At 47.1% G+C, this 20523-nt stretch overlaps 1 protein-coding gene across 3 annotated transcripts; it reads right to left on the reverse strand.

Moving 5' to 3' along the window:
- Window positions 1-656: 656 nt before the first annotated feature.
- LOC123170290 (ABC transporter C family member 8) lies at window positions 657-7261 on the reverse strand. Of its 3 annotated transcripts, none has more exons than XR_006485128.1 (13): window positions 6886-7261; window positions 4799-6747; window positions 4377-4697; window positions 4214-4300; window positions 3511-4125; window positions 3239-3403; window positions 2818-3112; window positions 2516-2730; window positions 2125-2430; window positions 1799-1862; window positions 1450-1689; window positions 1114-1285; window positions 657-1011 (listed from the first exon to the last, which is right to left on the reverse strand). XR_006485128.1 is itself a non-coding variant. In XM_044588122.1 (12 exons), the coding sequence occupies exons 1-12, from the start codon at window positions 6938-6940 to the stop codon at window positions 1176-1178; spliced, it is 4422 nt and encodes a 1473-aa protein (XP_044444057.1). In that variant the 5' UTR covers window positions 6941-7261; the 3' UTR covers window positions 657-1175. The 3 variants fall into 3 exon arrangements, 1 of the variants encoding a protein (XP_044444057.1); XR_006485126.1 differs by having other exon boundaries at window positions 657-1014; XM_044588122.1 differs by having other exon boundaries at window positions 657-1285.
- Window positions 7262-20523: the final 13262 nt, after the last annotated feature.

Here is a 20523-nt window from a genome sequence, read left to right on the forward strand (position 1 = left end):
CACTGATTCTGCCTTAGCTTCACTGTAATTCATATTCTCTTCTTCATTACGAATTAACTTGTTAATGTCACTTCTGTCTTAATTTTGTAGTTTTGATAAATCAGGGAAACAATCTGACTACCTTTTGTTTAACATATTTCGGATGCACGACTTCCCCTGCATAAGATACTGCTCCTTCTGGGGTTCTGCAATTCCAAATTTCAGAAATTCGTTGTGTTGTGCATTATTCAAAGTGCTGAAGAATTTGAAACGTGAAGATGATGCACTTTACTATTTGTCACTTGTTCATGTTCAGCATTTCTGTTGTTAGGTGCCCAAACCACTAAGACTAATTGGAGAAATCTGTAACTATGCCCGTAATAAACTGGTTTGGTGGCTTGGTATTTTAATCTGGGCACATGTTGCTATGCTCTAAGGCACTGAAAAGGGATTTTAAGAAAAAACACTGCACAAACTCGCAATCATTTGAGGTATGGAAAGATTAATCAGTGCAGAGGCAGCCATGGATGATAGTGATTATGTTTTGTGTGACCCAATGAGATCGGCCCACTGCGCAGTATCAGCAGTAATAGTTCTTGCTGTGGAGAACTATTAGGAACATATGAAAAACTATTAGGAACATATGGATGATAGTAATGTTTTGTGTGACCCAGTGATTCTCAATAATTTCGAATTACTCATAAAATCCTAAAAGGTTCTTGGCACTATCTTCATTGTGGACAACATGCACTTCCACGCGGTACAGCCAACCTTATTTAGGACAAGGTACACAGTAATAATTTTTTGTCACATGCCTTGGCCAATCTACTGGCATCTTGACACTTCCTTTTCTGCTTGTTATTCAACAGTAGAACTCACATATGAGGTGTACCATATATCACACTAAAGGTGGATCCTTTATTCCCTTACGCAATGAATCTCAATATCCTTGTTGACATGCTAGTCTTGGAGGACTCGAGTCTATGCATCTTGAGCTCGTTCTCTCCATCAACCTTGCATTGTTGTTGATGCCTTCTTTATTTCCAGTAATTGAACCAACCAGCAAGGGAGGAGGACAAGGTCAGTCTTGTTACAGATGGAGTTCAAGAAGCTGGGATAACAATCTTTCAGTACCTCAAAAATCTTTGATTGAATCGCTCATCTTGTCTATCATGCCCCGACACAGAATGATAGAATCATGTGGAGTTCCGCTTGCAATTAGCCCAATACTCCGCCACAAGCTTAGCAAAGGCTGATTGTTTGTCTTCCAACAGCTTCACGGGTGTGTCATATTCTAGAAGCTTACCTGTAGAAGTCATCAGCATTCGTCATCAAATCTAGTAAGTCTAATTATCTACTTATAACTAGATCAGGTTTGATGACATTGCTAGTTTATCACTAGACACTATGGGTAATGGACCAGAGATTTCATCACTTGATACATGACTGAACTGTTTAAGTATAACGTACCATAGGAAAGTACCATGACCCTGTCATTGTCTGTCACAGTTGGGACTCTGTGAGCAATGGTTATCACTGTGCAACTAGTGAACTGCTGCCTGATGACACCCTGTAGGATTGCATCAGTTGCGGAATCGATGGACGCCGTTGCTTCATCTAGCACTAGAATTTTGTTCCTACGGAGGAGAACTCTGCCGAGACAGAAGAGCTGGCGCTGTCCAACACTCCAGTTATCGCCATCATCACTCACTGCCATAGGCCAGAGGGAGAAATCATTTTAACCTTCCGGTAACTCAAATTATTTGCTATGGTAATTCTTTTGTTCTGATAGAATGTTTAATATCTATGTAATACTTACCTACTGTATCGAGAAGAGCAGCAGTGCTGCTAATTGATCTCTTCAGCTGACACTTTTCCAAGGCCTGAAATGTTCAATGTAAGTAGTCTAGTCAGATACATGAAACTTGAAGTGCTAGCAATCTAGTAAAATTAAACATGATCAGATTGTACATCATTTTATTTTCATCTGTCTTTAAGAAAAGCTCAGATCTCCTATTGCTTATGAATTATGATAAGAGAACGTTCATTTAACATGATTCTTTTTCAGAACTATACTAGTAAGACTTTTTATCGCCTTTCTCGAACTACTTTGCATCCTTTTTTGCAGGAACATCCTGTTCTCACCTCCCATATCTCATCATCGGAATGCAGACCAAGGGGGTCCAAATTGTTGCGCACAGTTCCTCTGAAAAGTGTAGGTTCTTGGGGGATAATACTCAGTTTAGTTCTTAGATCCTTGAGACCAATAGAGCAGATATCCAAGTTGTCAATAAGTATCCTCCCGCCCACAGGATCAACGAGACGGAACAGTGAGCTGATGAGTGTTGATTTCCCGCTTCCTGTCCTCCCGACAACCCCAATTCTGTTTCCAGCAGGGAAGGTGCAAGTGATTCCTTTGAGAACAAGTGGTGTGTTTCGCCGGTATTTAATCTGCTCAGAAAAAAGTGCAAGTTATTGCAACCTATTATTATTATTCCCAGTTTCCATGATTATGTGCAAAGGAGATTATATTTACCTTCAAATCTTGTAGGTCTATTCTTCCCTCCTGTGGCCATGAAATTGGAGGCCTGTTATCTGGTATTATGGTGGGAGGCTCTGATGGAAGGTGCATATACTGCTTGATTCTCTCGACTGAAATGATATAGTTTTCTAGGTAGGAATAGTACCGTGTCAGGAAAACTTGTGCCGCGGTCAGGCTTAAAGCATAGGAGAGGCAAAGACCCGCAAAGCCTGGAGATATATTTCGCAAGTGTTCATCAAATCTGCAGACAGAGTTAAAAAAAAGGGATCTGTTCGCTGTAATGGTTATGCAGATACCTGGTGAAATCACTCCTGGAGGAACCAAAATAAGGAACAATGAAGATGTGAATATGGTCAAGCTTTGTAGTGCTTCCACTCTTATAAGAATCCACTCCTGCGCAGCAACCGTGTGGAAGAACATTGTCGCATCGTTGTCTATAAGCTGCAGGTTGTTGTGGATGAACCTGTCTGTTGCCGCGAAAGCCCTGATTGTCACCACACCAAGAATCGATTCTGATGCATAGTTCATGACAGGCGCCTTCGTTGTTCCATTAATTCTGACTAGCTCTCTGGCCGAGTCCACGTAGTACCTCTTCAATATTTGAAAACAAAGCATCAGATTTTAAACTCACAAGACACATTTCATCGGTCATCTCCTCTGGATTAATTTCCTGGGCTTAATTGCTTGGATCAATGTACAGCAAAGGAGACGACTTACCTGAACATATACCATGGATATTGCGACTGGGATTGCTACAACTAAGACTTGCCAAGTTACAGTACCCATGACCAGCACTGTCGTGACCACCTCGATGCCGCCAGTCACCACAAAAGCCATGGAGTAAGGTATGTCGAAGTCCAGAATGCTTAAATCTGATGAAGCCTGCAAAGAGATAAACCTTCGGTCAGGGATTCATCAGTACTACATAAATTACATTTAGCTTGCTATGGTTGCATCATTTGGGGAGCCATACAGTAAAGTAACCATACCCTTGTCAATATTCTTCCAATGGGCGTCGAATCAAAGAATGACATGGGGGCCTTGAATACAGAGTCCATTAGACCTGTAAAGAATGCTTTGGAGGCTTTGAGTCCCAGAGTAGCAGCGAACAGGCTTCTGAGGTAGGCGAAGCAGCAGCTGAAGATGGCGATCCCCGAGTATGCCCCAACCAGAAGAGCATTACTGACATTGATCTGAATAGCCACGGCCAGCCAATATGTGGACATGATTTGAAAGACTGTGAAAAGCACTTGAGCTGTAACCATCCCACAGAGAGGTAAAATGCCCTTGGAGACTTCTACGTAGTCTTTGTATGGCTTCCATCCGAGGTTGCCGATCCCCTTCTCCTCCTCTTCTGTGAGCTGGGCCACCGAAGGACCCCTCGTCGAGACTTCGATCTCGCTGGCCTGCCGCGTCGCCAGCAATGCGCTCGGCATTATACCGCCATCGAGCACCTGTTGCCCTTGGACTTGGTTTTCTTGGCTGGTGGTATCCAGTGCTGTGATTGAGGACTGGTGAGCTGAAACTAGCTTCTCAAATGCTGTCCCGGATTCCAGCAGGTCTGCGTATTTCCCTTGCTGTTTAACTTGACCTCCTTCCATTACCTGTTGAAACAATCACCGAGTATTATGATATAGAAGGATCATCAATTTTACGAAATTATGCGCAGCTAAGTTCAGAAGATCAACTTACCAGAATCCTGTTGGTTTCAGTCAGAAATTCGACTTGGTGCGTCACAAGAACAACGGTCTTCTTTGAAAGTGCTGTCATTACACAATCCTGTAAGAACATTGACATTAGAATTTTGCATGGCAGAAAACAAGCTGTCTGTATTACAGATTAAGAGCCCTCTTACATAGAAAAGAACTGCAGCAGTGTGCGCATCGACCGCGCTGAAAGGGTCGTCCAGGAGGTATATATCTGCATTGCTATAGACAGCTCTAGCGAGCTGAATCCTTTGCTTCTGACCTCCACTCATGTTGAGCCCTCTCTGGCCGATCTCTGTAAGGTCTCCATGATTGAAGTTTTCTATATCCTTGTCCAAAGCACAAGATTTGATTGCCTTCTCATACAGTTCCTTGTCGAAGGGCTTTCCGAAGAGTATATTGTCGCGGACAGTGCCACTCTGTATCCATGAGTTTTGTGAAACATATGCCAGTGATCCAAATACGTCAACCTGCAAAACACAATGTTAACATTCTTTTTTCTGAAATGGAGAAAGGAACATGACTTAATCATTCCATCTGCATAAAGAGCATATACTTTTCTGTCACTTACTGATCCTGATGTTCTAGGTATCTCCCTAAGTAATGCATAAAGGAGCGAAGATTTTCCTGAGCCAACCGCGCCACAGACGGCCACCTTCTCTCCTTTGTTTATGCTAAGGTTGACATTCCTTAGCGTCAAATCGGCCGCACTCGCATTCCAGCTGAAATTTGCATCTTGGACATGAACCCTGATATCAGAGTTATGTGGAGGCGCCCTCTCCGCACCCTCTTTGATCTCTTCTTCTATGAGAAATTTCTCGATACGGTCCAGCGACACCTTGTACTGGATCATCATTGTCAGGATCTCAGGAAGGAATCTCACTGGCTCAGCCATGACCCTCAGGGTGGCCAAGACCGTGAAGAGGGTGCTGGCATTCAGGGGGGCACTCCCCAGGATCGCCGTTGCGGTGTACATCACCGCAGAGACGACCGTCGGGGACATCCAGTACATGACGGCGCCGTAGGCCTTCTTCATCTGGGTCTCCCTCAACCATATGAACTCAGCGTCTCTGAGGGATTCGACCATGCTCCGGAACTTCTCCTCCCATGACTGCAGCTTGATGATCTTCATGCTGTTGAGCACCTCGGACGTGGACCGGAGCCTATCATCCTGTGCAACCATGAACTTGGCCTGGTACCCTTGCAGAAGCTTTGCGAACGGCATGTTGAGGAAGCCGAAGATGATCAGGGGGACTAGACCCGGGACGGCCCCGAGCCGGAGCGCCCAGAAGAGCGTGCCTACTGCGAAGGCGAGCTGGAGCGGCGAGCTCCACGCCATGTGAAACCAGCTGAGAGCGTCGCCGAGCCGGTAAGCGTCGACGGCAATGTAGTTGACTATCTCCCCGGTGGAATGGTTCTTCCTCCCCTGGCTGGACAGCTTGAGCTGCTTCTGAAAGATGGCCGCCATTAGCGCGGACCGGATGCGCATCCCGGTCCTTCTGGAGTCGAAGAACCAATGGCGCTGGGACAGCGACTCGACGAGCTTGATGACGAGGACGCAGCCGACGAGCGACAGGCCAAAGCGGTGATCCCTCTCTTCTTGGTAGCTGTACCGTACGAACGCAAAGAGCAATATAGGGGAGACGGCTATGGCCAGTGTTCTCATGAAGGCGTAGAAGCCGGCGATCATGATCTCCCTGAGGAAGCACTTGCACAGGACGAGCGCGAGCCTGTTGGATCTCCCGCTCTGCGCCTTGTCCTGCCGGTGGCGGCTCCATGCCTCGGAGAACCTATGTGAAGCTTGCTGTGCGCAGTCCTCGCCGGCGATGAGCGGGATGTCGGCGAGGTCCAGTGCTTTTGAGCGGCCGAGGCGGAGTAGCGGGTTCAGCCACGAGAAGGCGAGCTGGCTGAAGAGTCCGGTCCGGTAGAGTTCCGAGTCGTGAACTGCCTTGTCAATCAAGGGCTCCGACAGGCCGTCGTCGTCCTGGCAGCCACGGCTCCGCCGGAGCAGTGAGCCCAGGGCGCAGAGCAGGAGGAGGAAGTTGACCGCCCACGCGACACCCTCGGCGACGTCGAGCCCATAGCCCATGGCAAGGACCTCCGCATTGTACGCGGTGATGAGCAGGGAGAAGAGCGTCCACCATAGAACGGCCACGGCCCTGGCCGGCCTCGTCGGCTGGACGTGCAACGAGGCCGCCACGGCCACCCACACCAACCCCCTGACGACGGAAGCCGTGGTGACCGCCGCATCCGCGGAGCCCCTGAACGCGGCGACGGCGTAGGCCGCCGCGACCCCCACGCAGCACGCGGAGACGGCGGCCACCCCCCACCGCCGCTTAGCGCCGCCGCTTCTCCCCCGTCCATCCCACCGCCCCCTGACGCAGGCCGCGAGCAGCGCGGAGGCGTAGGCGGCGAGGAGCACGACATTGACGCAGTCGACCAGACCCCTCTGCACGCACGGCGACGCGAGGGTGAGCCCGCCGCCGTCCTCCCGCCCGCAGGTCCACGAGGGCGACCAACCTGCCACACGCACGCATCGAAAAGCAAAGCAACGGGCGATAATTAAGCGAAGCTGGATGCGCGGAGCATCAAGAATCTCCGGAAGGGTTTACAAGAAGAAGAGGAAGGGAGCTTCGTCCCGTGCGTCTTCCTCCTTACCGAGAGAGGCCATGGCCGGATCGCCCAGCTTATCGGCCGTCCCTGCGCCTCGCATCGCATGCAGCAGCGGCCGACGCGTCGCCTATTCCTGGGCAGGAGACGAGGAGGAGGGAGGCCACTTGTTTATAGTATTATAGCAGCACTAGCCCAGTGCAGCAGCGCGTGCGTTCACGTATATTCGCACGCGGGCACGGACAGACGGAGGATTTGTCTGAGATCGATAGCGGAAGAGAAGAGAAGACCACTCCGGGCTGTGGTGTGGTGGCCGGAGGACGCCCTGCAAAACTCGGATTTGTCCGCCGTCGCTTTCAGGCGCGGCGTTGTTGAGCCGAACTCGTGTGGGGAGGAGGAAGAAGAGCAGGTGAGGTCGCACGCTGGCGGCCTCGGCGTCTCCTTGTCGTTTTCCTCGTACAGGCACTGGTTGGTTCCGGCTGGTGAGTCTGCGTATGGCGTGACGTGGCGACGGAAGGCTGGCATGGCATGGCAAGGCCAGGCTAGGCGCATTCACTCCGTCGTGGCTACTGGTCAAGGCCTGGCACCAAATCGATGTGAGCCGTCAATTTTTCACGAACAATACAATATTGGGTACAATATTACTCTTACCTCTTGTGGAGTAAGATTTGTCCATGATCGTGTGGGGCTAGCATGAACTTTTTTCTTTCGCAAAAATAAGGAAATAATGTATAGCGCCATTAAAACATGAAGGCGAATAAGGAAAGATATATCAAGAAAATTTATTCTTGGGAGGAGAGATCACTAAATCTACCAAGAATATCTCCTGCTTATTTTGTTTTACGTACCATATCTATATGATCAAAATTACCCTCAATCGATCCACTGCTCTTAGAGCATTTACACCCGGACTTAGCAAATCCGGCTTCCTCTACGTCTGCGGACGCGTCCAGACCACCCCTCATATCTCATGGCCGACAGCCACATACCTCATATCTGGACTCTCAAATCCATGCACGTTCATCATACATGCCAATGCCGCATGTAAATAACAAATATTTGTATCGAAAATACATAGTTTTTACATAAAATTTATTTTTAAGTGCACAACTCAAACTTTAGCTCATTGGTTACCATTGTGAGTCCACGTATTCTCCACAAGATCATCGAGTAGCTATGCATGCACTTGATTCTCTCGAAGATCCCGATGCATCTGCAGAAAGTTCATAAGCTGATTTGCATCTTGATTTTCAGGGATTTGAACTTGTTCTCCATGCGCTTCAAATCATTGGTTTGCGCAACACCATCACCGTCATCCTCGACAACCATATTGTGCAAAATAACACAACTTTTTACCAGCTACCACAAAGTTTCTGATTCCCACATCATTGCAGCTCCACGAACAATTCCCCAACGAGTTTGAAGCACTCTGAATGCCCTCTCCACATCCTCCCTAGCTACTTCCTGCATTGTTGCAAAGTGGCTTTGTTTGTTGCCGTATGGTTCGGATATGGTCTTAACAAATGCCGCCCACTGAGGATAGATGCCATCGGCAAGATAGTATCACATGTTATAGTCACGATCATTGACAGTGTAGTTGCACGGCCGCGATTCCCCATTATAAATCCTCCTGAACATGAGAGTCTGGCATTCCAAAGAAAGCATGTCAAATTCATGCCACTGCTTTCAGTATGATGGTGGCCTCTTTGGTGTGACCTTGATACATTCCCTGCAAACTTTTGGGGCGGTTCTTCCATTGCTAATGCATACAATGATACAATCAATTGATCCAAGCATTCCTGTAAATCCTCTGGCCTCTCTAATAGCCAATAATTTTTTTGTGTCCTGCATATTTGGTTCTCTCATATACTCTGCTCCAAACACCTGCACCACAGCGCGGGCAAACTTGACAATAGTCTTCAGGCATGTGCTCTTCCCCATCAGGACCATCTCACCCACGGCATGTGCGGCAGTACCATGTGCAAGCTGTTGGGGAACGTAGTAATTTCAAAAAAATTCATACGCACACGCAAGATCATGGTGATGCATAGCAACGAGAGGGGAGAGTGTTGTCCACGTACCCTCGTAGACCGAAAGCGGAAGCGTTAGCACAACGCGGTTGATGCAGTCGTACGTCTTCACGATCCGACCGATCAAGTACCGAATGCACGGCACCTCCGAGTTCAGCACACGTTCAGCCCGATGACGTCCCTCGAACTCCGATCCAGCCGAGTGTTGAGGGAGAGTTTCGTCAGCACGACGGCGTGGTGACGATGATGATGTTCTACCGACGCAGGGCTTCGCTTAAGCACCGCTACAGTATTATCGAGGTGGACTATGGTGGAGGGGGGCACCGCACACGGCAAAGATCAAACGATCAATTGTTGTGTCCTTTGGGTGCCCCCTGCTCCCGTATATAAAGGAGCAAGGGGGAGGTGCGGCCGGCCAGGGAGGAGGCGCGCCAGGAGGAGTCCTACTCCCACCAGGAGTAGGACTCCCTCCCTTCCTTGTTGGAATAGGAGAAGGGGGAAAGAGGTGGAGGAGAGGAAGGAAAGAGGGGCGCCACCCCCTCTCCTTATCCTATTCGGACTAGGGGGGAGGTGCGCGCGGCCCTTGCCCTGGCCGCCTCTCCTCATCTCCACTAAGGCCCGTTATGGCCCATTAACCCCCGGGGGGTTCCGGTAACCCCTCCGGTACTCCGGTAAAATCCCGATTTCACCCGGAACACTTCCGATATCCAAATATAGGCTTCCAATATATCAATTTCCATGTCTCGACCATTTCGAGATTCCTCGTCATGTCCGTGATCACATCCGGGACTCCGAACAACCTTTGGTACATCAAAACATATAAACTCATAATATAACTGTCATCGGAACGTTAAGCGTGCGGACCCTACGGGTTCGAGAACTATGTAGACATGACCGAGACACGTCTCCGGTCAATAACCAATAGCGGAACCTGGATGCTCATATTGGCTCCCACATATTCTACGAAGATCTTTATCGGTCAGACCGCATAACAACATACGTTGTTCCCTTTGTCATCGGTATGTTACTTGCCCGAGTTTCGATCGTCGGTATCTCAATACCTAGTTCAATCTCGTTACCGGCAAGTCTCTTTACTCGTTCCGTAATACATCATCCCACAACTAACTCATTAGTTGCAATGCTTGCAAGGCTTAAGTGATGTGCATTACCGAGAGGGCCCAGAGATACCTCTCCGACAATCGGAGTGACAAATCCTAATCTCGAAATACGCCAACCCAACAAGTACCTTTAGAGACACCTATAGAGCACCTTTATAATCACCCAGTTACGTTGTGACGTTTAGTAGCACACAAAGTGTTCCTTCGGTAAACGGGAGTTGCATAATCTCATAGTCATAGGAACATGTATAAGTCATGAAGAAAGCAATAGCAACATACTAAACGATCGAGTGCTAAGCTAACGGAATGGGTCAAGTCAATCACATCATTCTCCTAATGATGTGATCCCGTTAATCAAATGACAACTTATGTCTATGACTAGAAAACATAACCATCTTTGATCAACGAGCTAGTCAAGTAGAGGCATACTAGTGACACTCTGTTTGTTTATGTATTCACACAAGTATTATGTTTCCGGTTAATACAATTCTAGCATGAATAATAAATATTTATCATGATATAAGGAAATAAATAATAACTTTATTATTGCCTATAGGGCATATTTCCTTCACAAGCATCCTCAGAGCAGCCCTGCATTTCTGCTTAGCAGAGAAAGAAAGTTGGCTGCAACAATCCCTTGTGAGCTTGAAGTAGTCATCGTGTGCTTCCACTCACTCCACAATGCGCAAAAACAATAATTTCTGCATGTGAAACGTCGACGAAACCATGGATCATCCGGAAAAGTTGGGTTCGAAGCAAAATAATCCTTCTGCAGTAGCCATGCTCCGGAGATTCTATCCCGATTGATCACTCTTCTCCATTTGATTAAGCCCTTGAAGTTCAGAATATGCTCCACCATCCGTTCCATTTCCTCTTGCATGCTCATGAGCATGATCATGCTCACTTCTTCGTCTGAATCTGACAAATCAAAGAACTCAGCTTCAATCATTTTCTCAAGCTCCGTCGGGCCATACTCCTCGTCCGATGGAGCATCGGAATTCATCGCTTCCCCTACAAATAAAACACAAAAAACTAGGTCGGACATTATATTGAACACAAAGAGCACAAAGGGCAACCCGATAGTTGCCGGACATACCAAGGTGGCGTCCGGGCTGGCGACGATGTCTGCGGCGGCGAGCACGGGAGAGAAGACTATTGTGCCGGTCCTGACGGTGCTGAGGCTCGGAACGGTTGCAGAGCAAGGGTGGCGGCGGAGATGCGAGACGTCCGGCGCCGAGGAGGAAGAAGATAGGAGAAAGCAAATGGATATGATAGGTCGAGGGGGTGGATTTGGTGTAATTTATGGTGGGTAGGCCTGTCGGGTCCGACGTGGCGAGCACGTCCTATATTTAGGCTGGATACGAGGGGTGCCGGTCAGTTCGGACGTTTGAGATCTGTTTCAGGCGCCCGTTTAGGTCGCTTTCTTTTAAATTGGTCACTGACCGCTATTCGTCCGGACAATTGGGGCGGGTTCAAGGTGGCGGGTTGTAGTCTTGTAGATGCTCTTAGTAGGGCAGAGAGCAAACGTTTGGAGTAAAATTTTCTTTACTTTTTTAAAAAGAGGGACAACACCCCAGCCTCCGCCTCCAGTGATGCATACGGCCCCTCCATTACACATTTACGCATCATTTGTGCACCTATCATTGTACTGCATGTCTCGAGACGAAATCAAGCAAATTGATTGATATAAACAGCTACCGTGGAAATGACGTTCTCTGCGCTGGGGAAGAACCATGGAAGCGGAGAAAGGTACGCTGCGTACAAAACGTAGGTAGAGCCGGAGCCGGGGGCCAATTATACAGCGACAGAATTGAAGAGTGAGGCCTACGCCCGCAGATCACCAACGACCAAGGTAGTATGCGGGGTGCTTTCACAATTCAATGCAAGCAAGCAAGTGTGATTGCACTCGTCTGTAGGGATGAAAACGAAGTGAAAAAGGATGGAACTAAGTGCTATTACATTTATTTTCATATATTTTTTCAGAAGCGAAAACGAATACAGAAACCTCGGAAATGTATACGGAAATGGACATAGAGCGAATACAAAGCAGACATGGAAACAAAAATGGGCGTTGATCGGAACTTAAAAACCCCTTGAATCATAGAGAAATACACACAAAAACAAACAAAATTGTATGGATTGTTAACATGGCTACAAAATAATATCGTTATGTTAGCAACTTAGCGTAGTATTGTAATATTACTGGACAATTGCGTATAGGGTCAAGGTGAGTACATGTGTGGTAGTAGTAAAAGTTGGGCCTCAAATGATCCATTCTACTCATTGTGTCATTGTGTGTTGTTTGGTGGTTGGGCTACAAAACATCCATAGGTCTGTAGTCAAAACAGAAGTTTCATATTCACGGAAACGAAAAGTTCCATTTCCACGCCAGTTCCACCGGAACCGGAAAACACCTTCCATTTTTTATTCTATCTCCGCATAAAAAAATTCACTTCTGTTTTTGTAAATTTTCATTTTCGTTTTCATATTTCCTCTTTGTTTTCATTTTTTCTCTGAAAAATCAAAAAGTTTCTACTCCATTTTCAAAAAAAAAAATTCACTTCTGGTAGCTACACCGTCCGTGGGGACTCCCATGGGTGGCTCCCATTTTGGAGCTGTCGATCCGATCGACAGCCAGCTGCTCGTTTTTCACGAGCTGGTACCAAGTTTTCTTTGACAAATCCGCGTCTTTTGACAAGAGGATGCGGATACATACCAACTCGAATTAGTGTTGATGCTAGCTTGTTCGAAGTTGATCTGAAATGGATCAAAGGTAGACATGTTCCATGCATGTCTAGTCGTCTAGGTCTAGCTACCGGCGAAGTTTCTGCTGATTCACATGCGTTGTTGGCTTGTTGCCATAGGTTGATTAGAGTGGACTCTGCTGCGTTCCTGCCCAACAGCGGAGCGCCTATAAAGCATGAACTGACTCTGACACTTGGTCAAATATTCAGCGAAGCTCCGCCGTCGGCCACGATGCCCTATATATAGATCTGATTTTTTTTCTTGAAAAGGGGGATTTCCCCGGCCTCTGCATCAGAGTGATGCATACGGCCATCTTATTAAAGAAATAAAAGGTTCCAACAAGGTTCCAAAGTCTCCGACTGAAAAGAAATAAAAAGCTAGCTCACACAGAGCTACAGAGGCTGGACACACAGACTAGCCAAGGTAAGATGCCACAACCGGCTGGCTAAACAAAAAGATAGGTAAACTAATTGCCTATCCTATTACATGACCGCCATCCAAACCGGTTGAAGATATCCCGAGCTACCATCTCCCAGCGGATAGATCCAGTAACCAAAAGCTCCCTGGCCTCCATCGGAGTGAGTAGCGACCACGAACGGATCACAGCCGTGGCTCGGAAAATAACCTGCAAAAAGTGAATACGTGATGTTCTGTTAAAAACCAAATCATTTCTGCAAGTCCAGATAGTCCACAACAAAGCACAAACTCCAACACGAATATGTCTCGCTAATTCAGGCTCAATCCCAGTGAGCCATGTCCCAAATAACGTAGTGACAGAATTCGATGGAGTAATATTAAACGCAATGTGAACCGTCCGCCAAAGTACTCGGGCAAACGGGCAATCAAAAAAGAGATGCTTGATTGTCTCGTTCCGATCACAGAAGCTACACCTCGTAGGTCCTGTCCAATTACGCTTAATCAAGTTATCCTTGGTTAAAATAACCTGTTTATGGACAAACCACATAAACACTTTTATCTTCAAAGGAACTTTGACAGCCCAAACATGTTTGGAGGTAGGAAAGGAGTTCGAGTTAATTACATCAATATACATTGATTTAACCATGAATACTCCAGACCTAGTCAGTTTCCAGCGTAATTCATCGGGTTGTTGAGAAAGATGGACATCCATTAGTCTCCGAACTAGACGGAGCCAATCTTCTGGTAGAAAGAGGAGACACCTTAACTAGATGGACATCCATATATCAGCCTTAACTAGATGGACATCCATTAGTCTGCGAGCTAGTTAAGGCTGAGTAGCAAGTTAGCAACGGTAGTCCATGCTATTGCTTCCTGGAGGCTAAATCATCTCCCAAACTCTCCAACGGCAGAAGCCGATCGCAATCCAGAAAGGTTTAGACTTGTTTAAAATCTGGGATGCAGAAATATTATTGTGGAATTGGACTCAATGGAGATTATTCATGCTTGCAATGCTGCAGCGGAGATCTGAAAACCATACACGGCAATTCGAATTCATGTTTGTCCAGAATGCTCACAGTACTGGTTCGGCTACTTCTCAACTTTGCAGGCCAATGTAGTTGGGCATAAGCCGAAAGTACAAAGGTGAACATTGTTCCGCGTGCATCCATGTGTATAGTAAAATCAAGAAAATACAAGATTTTTTTTAAAAAATCCGCAATTCTTGGGTATCAAACTTGCTCGACCATTTTGGATAAGTGTTTTTTATCGAAAATGTTTTACAGAACCATGGTTCAGCCGAACCTACACTTGACACCATTGATTTCTAGACACTATTCATGAGGATCTATGCATGGTTGATTAAAAAATGTAGTTGACATGCATGTCTATTCATGAGGATCCATGCATGGTTGATTAAAAAATGTTGTTGACATGCATGTCACACATCCACATGTAGTAGGATGTTAAATCATATGGCATAGACCATAGGTTCTGCTGAACCATTGTCCTGAATCACGTCTCTCGTATTTTTATGCTTAAGCAGTCCAACCAAAATTGGGAATCCCTAGGCTTGTGATTGGTGCTAGAAACACATTTGCATTTCACATACTTATTTGTGATATTTAGGCAGATAACACACGTTTGAGCTAGGTAGGAGTAAGTTACGGCAGCATGTCGACGAGAAGCTTTCTTGCCAATGATTGACGTGTGCCGGGCGTGGTAGGGCGGAGAGCACACGTTTCGAACAAGCTAATGAGCACCTCTACACATCATTTGTGTACCAATCGTTGTACTACCGCATATCTTGAGACAAAACAATCGAGCAAAAGGCTGGTACAAACATAAACAGTGTGGAAATGACGTTGGCTGCGACGTTCAGACAGGTGCCGCCAATCATGCAGCGACAAGAGGTGGAACCTGGCTGCGCAGAATTGAAGGGTGAGGCCTACACCCACACATTACCACCGACCCAAGGTAAGGGCCTCTTTGATTCGCAGGATTGTCAAAATGAAGGAATAGGAAAAATGCAGGAATAGGATGCCATGTCTTATAGTATCCTACAGGATTTGAAAGAATGTTTGACAGCGCAGGAAAAACAAAGGAATTTTATAAAAAGGTTTGAGTGGATGAAAATTTTCCTCCAAAATGTAGTACAAATGGATCCTATGGAAAAATTCCTAAGGATGTCAATCCTACAAATCAAACGAGCATCACAGGAAAAATTCCTAAGGGTTCAAATCCTCCAAAAATCCCATGCAATTCCTTTGAATCAAAGGAGCCCTAAGTAAGCGGGGCTTTCACTATTCAATGCAGGCATGGGTGATTGTACTCCATGTACAGTTTTCTTGGACAAGATCCGTGCCTCGTGTCACTAGTTACTATATGAAGAGGATGCACATATGCTATAGCTTGTTCCAAGTTGATCTGTAATCAAACTAGACATGCCCATATATATATATTCGAGATAGCTTTGCGTACGATGTTTTACGTGCGACACTACGATCTAATCAATGCAGGCATGGGTGATTAGACGGACTGTGGTATCCCTAGCCCATCAGGGTTCAAGTCCTGATGCTCGCATTTATTTCTGGAATTATTTCAGGATTTCCGGCTATGCGCATTGAGTGAGAGGAGACGTACCCGTCGACGACGAGGTGCCTATGGTGACTTCGTAAATTTCAAGATGATATGCCAGCTCAGTCTTTCGGAGGTGCTCATAAGAATAGAGTGTACGTGGGTGTATTCGTAGGGGTGAGTGTATGTAGATGTATATGAGCGTTTACGTCTGTACTGTGTTCAAGTTAGCCTAAGCTATTGACATCAACGTACCTACAGAGTCGGAGTGGCAGCAAGGAATAGTGTACTCCTCGGTAGGGTGCTGTTTAGACCATCAGAGATTGTGTTTGCGATCAGACACACAAGCAGAAGTGCAGTCTGGACTCTTTCTCTAATTCTCTTTAATGATGTTTGATTAGATTGATATCGATCAACAGTTAGCCTAGTAATACAATATATTTATTTTTTCAATGGAGCCTGGTAAATATTTTGTGTGTAATCATCTTGATTTACCTACCATTTTGTTGTTAATGTGATTACATATCACAAATGTACTTCTGGTGGGACTGTTGAGCGATTTTTTTAAACAATAATCAGTATTTATTGATTTACCAAACAGAACATAAATTTATTTGGTTAGCTAATAAGACGTAGGGCAGTTGGGCTGGCTTTTCAAGAGAAATGATGGGAAAAAAAAGGCAAAACCGGAAACAAAGATGGGGTTGAGAGGGAGGACGAAAGTTAGTAACTGAGACGACATCTCACCATAATTCTTTACGCCTAGATGCAATGTTTATGCGCCAAAAGTCAAAACCATGTAATACGTCCATAGGCCAGTTTTCTGCAATCATGGATGTCACTTGCTGACACCCGTATGATACGTGCATAAGCTATTCGAAATACACCGTCCTTGGCTCGCTGCTGGTTAGAGGCAACTCGTCCTGGCTTGTTTTACGTATATAACTCGTGTGTGGTGACAAATGAGAGATCTTGTGTGGCAGGAGACCTTCGATCACTGATCTTTCTTTATTCTGGGGTGCATAGATCATGTGGAAGCTTGTAGATCACGGAAGCCTTTGTCTGATACTTCCTTCATTTCAAGATACTTAGAGTTTTTTTTTTAAGTCAAACTTCATTAAGTTTTTTTTGCGACGAATCTACGCAAAAGTTATTAACATCTACAAGATCAAAATTGTTTGAATGGTTAGAAGGATGGTTGTATCTCTAGCCCATCGAATGGTTAGAAGGATGTTTGTACCTCTAGCCCGTTAGAAGTATGGTTGCACCTCGGGTTTCTCATAAGGGAAAATATTATTTTAGTGGGAGCCAACATTTCTGTCGAAAACGAGGCGACAGTGGTTACTTTGTCAATACCAATCCTACCTGTTCAGTCATCAGAGGGCGTGTGGAGATTTGTCTCAGGAGGATCTCAAGGAATTCGGTCGGCGTTTGTTTTCAATGGATCCACTTAGACCGGTCTTCGTATGCATGTGTTTGTGTGTCTTTAAGTTGTATCCTTCGGATCTACGTTTGACGAGTTAATTGTAAATTAATTGATGATTTTCGTTAATGAAGCGGGATGCCGTTTGCACCCTAGATGCAACCTTTTCAAATAAGCCTCCACAATGGAAGCATTCTAATTTTTGCAAGTGCATTCCAATTTTTCACCCCATACTTTGACAAATTTTATACAAATTATCACATCTAACGGTTTTTCATTCGCAAAACTGAGCGTGGCTCAAATGGTTAGTGTTAAGTATCGTGATTATTAAAAAAGTTAGGATAGCGTAGGATATTATTCTACCTTGTCTTGTACTTCAAGATAATCATGTACTCCTATATATGCCCATGAGGCTTAAGCAATAACAACAACTATTCCATCAATCCCTCTCTTCCTTCTAACATGGTATCAGCCTAACCTCGATCCAAAACCCTAGTCACCGCCGCTTACACACCGCGCCGCCCCCGGGGCGGTCGATCTTCATGATCGCCATCGGGGGCTGCGCGACCCGTATCTAGAGTTCGTCCGCCGATCCAGTTGATCGGCTACCATAAAGAGTCTTTTTCTCGATCCATTGATTGAGATTTTTCTCTCTCACCGATCAATTGATCGGTGTTCTTTTTTATTTTCCGATCTATGATCGGTTTGCGTCGTCCGTCGCCGTCTGTCGTCTACAACACGTGTCTACTGCATCGCCATCTTCATCAGGCATCGACGCCACTGCCTCGTCCAACGCTTCAGCGGCAGCCGGGCGCACCTTCCTGTGCTGGCCCGTCGTCGCAAGCCGTGTGGCCTGTGGGCGCACTCACGTCCAGCGCGGACGTGGACGGTCAGCTCGCGTGCCCGCGTGGTGTGCCTGCATTGCTCCAATGACTCACGGTGTACAGGATGGCTCATGCATTGCGTGCATGCGTTTGTTTGCACCTGTTTCGTTTCACGTGGGCTTTGCAGGATACATGAAGATCAACGTCTAAATTTCCACGTTTCTACACCGATCAAGCAATGGACTGCCGCTGCGTCGCCCCGTCGGGCCGCAGCGCCGCCGTCCTGTGATTCTCCCCGTGGCTGTATCGATCCGCGCCGCCGCTATGTTGCCCCTTCGAGCTGTAGTGCCGCGGCCTGCGGTCAACTGGCGCCTCAAGGCCGTCTGCTCCAGGGCGTCCCCGAGGCTGCCTCGACCCTCGCGCTACCGCTGCGTCGCCCCGTCGGGCCGTAGCGAGCGTGGCACGCGGTTCCTGCAACCGCCCCGAGGTCTTCCCGCTGTCGCCTCGACCCGCCAGCTGCCGTCGCGTCGCCCCTTCGGACCGTGGCACCGCGGCCCGCGGTCCACCACCGTCCCCGCGCGTCGACTTTTCGTGGTATGCGCCGCGCCGCCTTCCTTGGCGCGGGAACGCCACCGTCCGCGCTGGTCCTCGTCACGCTGTCGGGTTCTTCCTCGCCTACTTCGAGCACCGTCGCGTCGCCTCCCTTGGCGCGGGAACACCACCGTCCGCGCTGGTCCTTGTCACGCTGGCGGGTTCTTCCTCGCCTACTTCGAGCACCTCGACGCACTTCTGACCTAGCCGCCACCGCCGCCCCCTCAGGCCGCCGCCGGTCTTCTTCCCGGTCCACGGCGAGTACCTCGACACCGGCCACCTGACTCGACATCGACCACGGCGTCCCTCGCATGGCTACCTCAACAAAGGCTACACCACCCCACGCTTTTGGCTACATCGACATCACCACAAAGGGCTACCGCCTTGCTTGAGCAAACTCGTCGGTTTTTACTCCAGCCACGACTTCGGCGATGCAGGGGTGTCTGTCGGCTTGCCTTCGGATTCTTCTCCAGTCTCACCGTCTGCGTCGCTACCGTTGTGACTGCGGGGGGATATTGAGTATCGTGATTATTAGGAAAGCTAGGATACCGTATGATATTATTCTACCTTGTCTTGTACTCCAAGATGATCATGTACTCCTATATATATATATGCCCACGAGGCTCAAGCAATAACAACAACTATTCCACCAATCTCTCTCTATCCCTTCTACAGTTAGGTTTTTGGTGGTGATGTTCCCATCAACTACGAGACAGCTGTGGTGACTTCGTTAATCTCAAGACGTGATGCCGACTTAGTACCTCGAAGGTGCTCATAGGGGCTGGTGTGTGTGCATCTGCGTTCATTGGGGGTGAGTGTATGTGGGCATTTGCAATTATACTGTGTTAAAAAAACAGTTTTTTATTCATATTACCCTATTTAGCAAAAGTTCGTTTTAGTTTTTACACCATTTAGCAAAAGTTTCATCAGATTTTATCTCATTTAGTGATCTATTATGTGAGCCTTGATCATCAGGTACACATGACTCGTGATGCTGTAATTTTCCTTCTGGTGTTTTCCCGTGCCCTAACCGGTTGAATGTCTTGGTTGAACATAACTATTTTTTGACAGTCGTTCAGTGCACTTCTCGTCTTGATGAGTTATTATTTCTTCACATCAACTCTTTGTTCGGTGTTTTCACCTCATTCTTCTTCAAGACATTTAATTTCGAATGTTGCATCATACTACACACAACTCCATCGATGCTCTGTCAAGCAAAAAAAACGCCAGAGGAGTTATATGCGACCTAAAATACTTTAAAGAGGGTAAAACTGACTTTTTTGCTAAATAGGATAATTCGAATGAAAAGTTATTATATGATATAATGAGCCTAAAAATATCAGAGTAGAGGGTAAAACTTGTTAGAAGGGAATAGAGAGGATTGGTGGAATCATTGTTTATTGCTTGAACCTTGTGGGCATATATATAGGAGTACGTGATCATCTTGGAGTGCAAGTCAAGGCGGGAACAAATCCTACGCTATTCTATGTTTCCTAAATAAACATTATACTCAACATCCCCCCGCAATCACAACGATAGCGACGCAGATGGTGAGACTGGAAAAGAATCCGAAGGCAAGCCAATGACCCCCCCCCCCCCACAGTCATAACGGTCGATGCATCGCAGAAGTCGTGGCTGGAGTGAAAACCGACGAGGTTGCTCAAGCAAGGCGGTAGCCCTTTGTGCCATTGTCAAGGTACTCGAGAGCGTAGGGTGGTGGAGTCGTGGTCGAGGTAGCCGTGAGAGGAACGCCGTGGTCGATGTCGAGTCGGGGTGGCCGGTGTCAAGGTAGTCGCCGTGGACCGGGAGGAAGAGCGGCGGCGGCTAGGTTAGGAGCGCCGCGGCGGTGCTCGAAATAGGCGAGGAAGAACCCGACAACATGACGAAGACCTGCGCAGACGATGGCTTTCCCGCGCCTAGGAGGGTGGCGCGGCGCATACCACACAGAGGTCAACGCGCGTGGA

This window comes from Triticum aestivum, chromosome 7D (genome assembly GCF_018294505.1).
Source record: "Triticum aestivum cultivar Chinese Spring chromosome 7D, IWGSC CS RefSeq v2.1, whole genome shotgun sequence".
Taxonomy (NCBI): Eukaryota; Viridiplantae; Streptophyta; class Magnoliopsida; order Poales; family Poaceae; genus Triticum; species Triticum aestivum.

Coding starts and splice junctions, on each gene's coding strand:
- LOC123170290 (XM_044588122.1), bottom strand. CDS start 6,940: ATGCGAGGCGCAGGGACGGCCGATAAGCTGGGCGATCCGGCCATGGCC. Junction 6,748..6,885: donor TCCGGCCATGGCCTCTCTCG/GTAAGGAGGAAG, acceptor TGCGTGTGGCAG/GTTGGTCGCCCTCGTGGACC. Junction 2,731..2,817: donor TCCAGGAGTGATTTCACCAG/GTATCTGCATAA, acceptor ATATATCTCCAG/GCTTTGCGGGTCTTTGCCTC.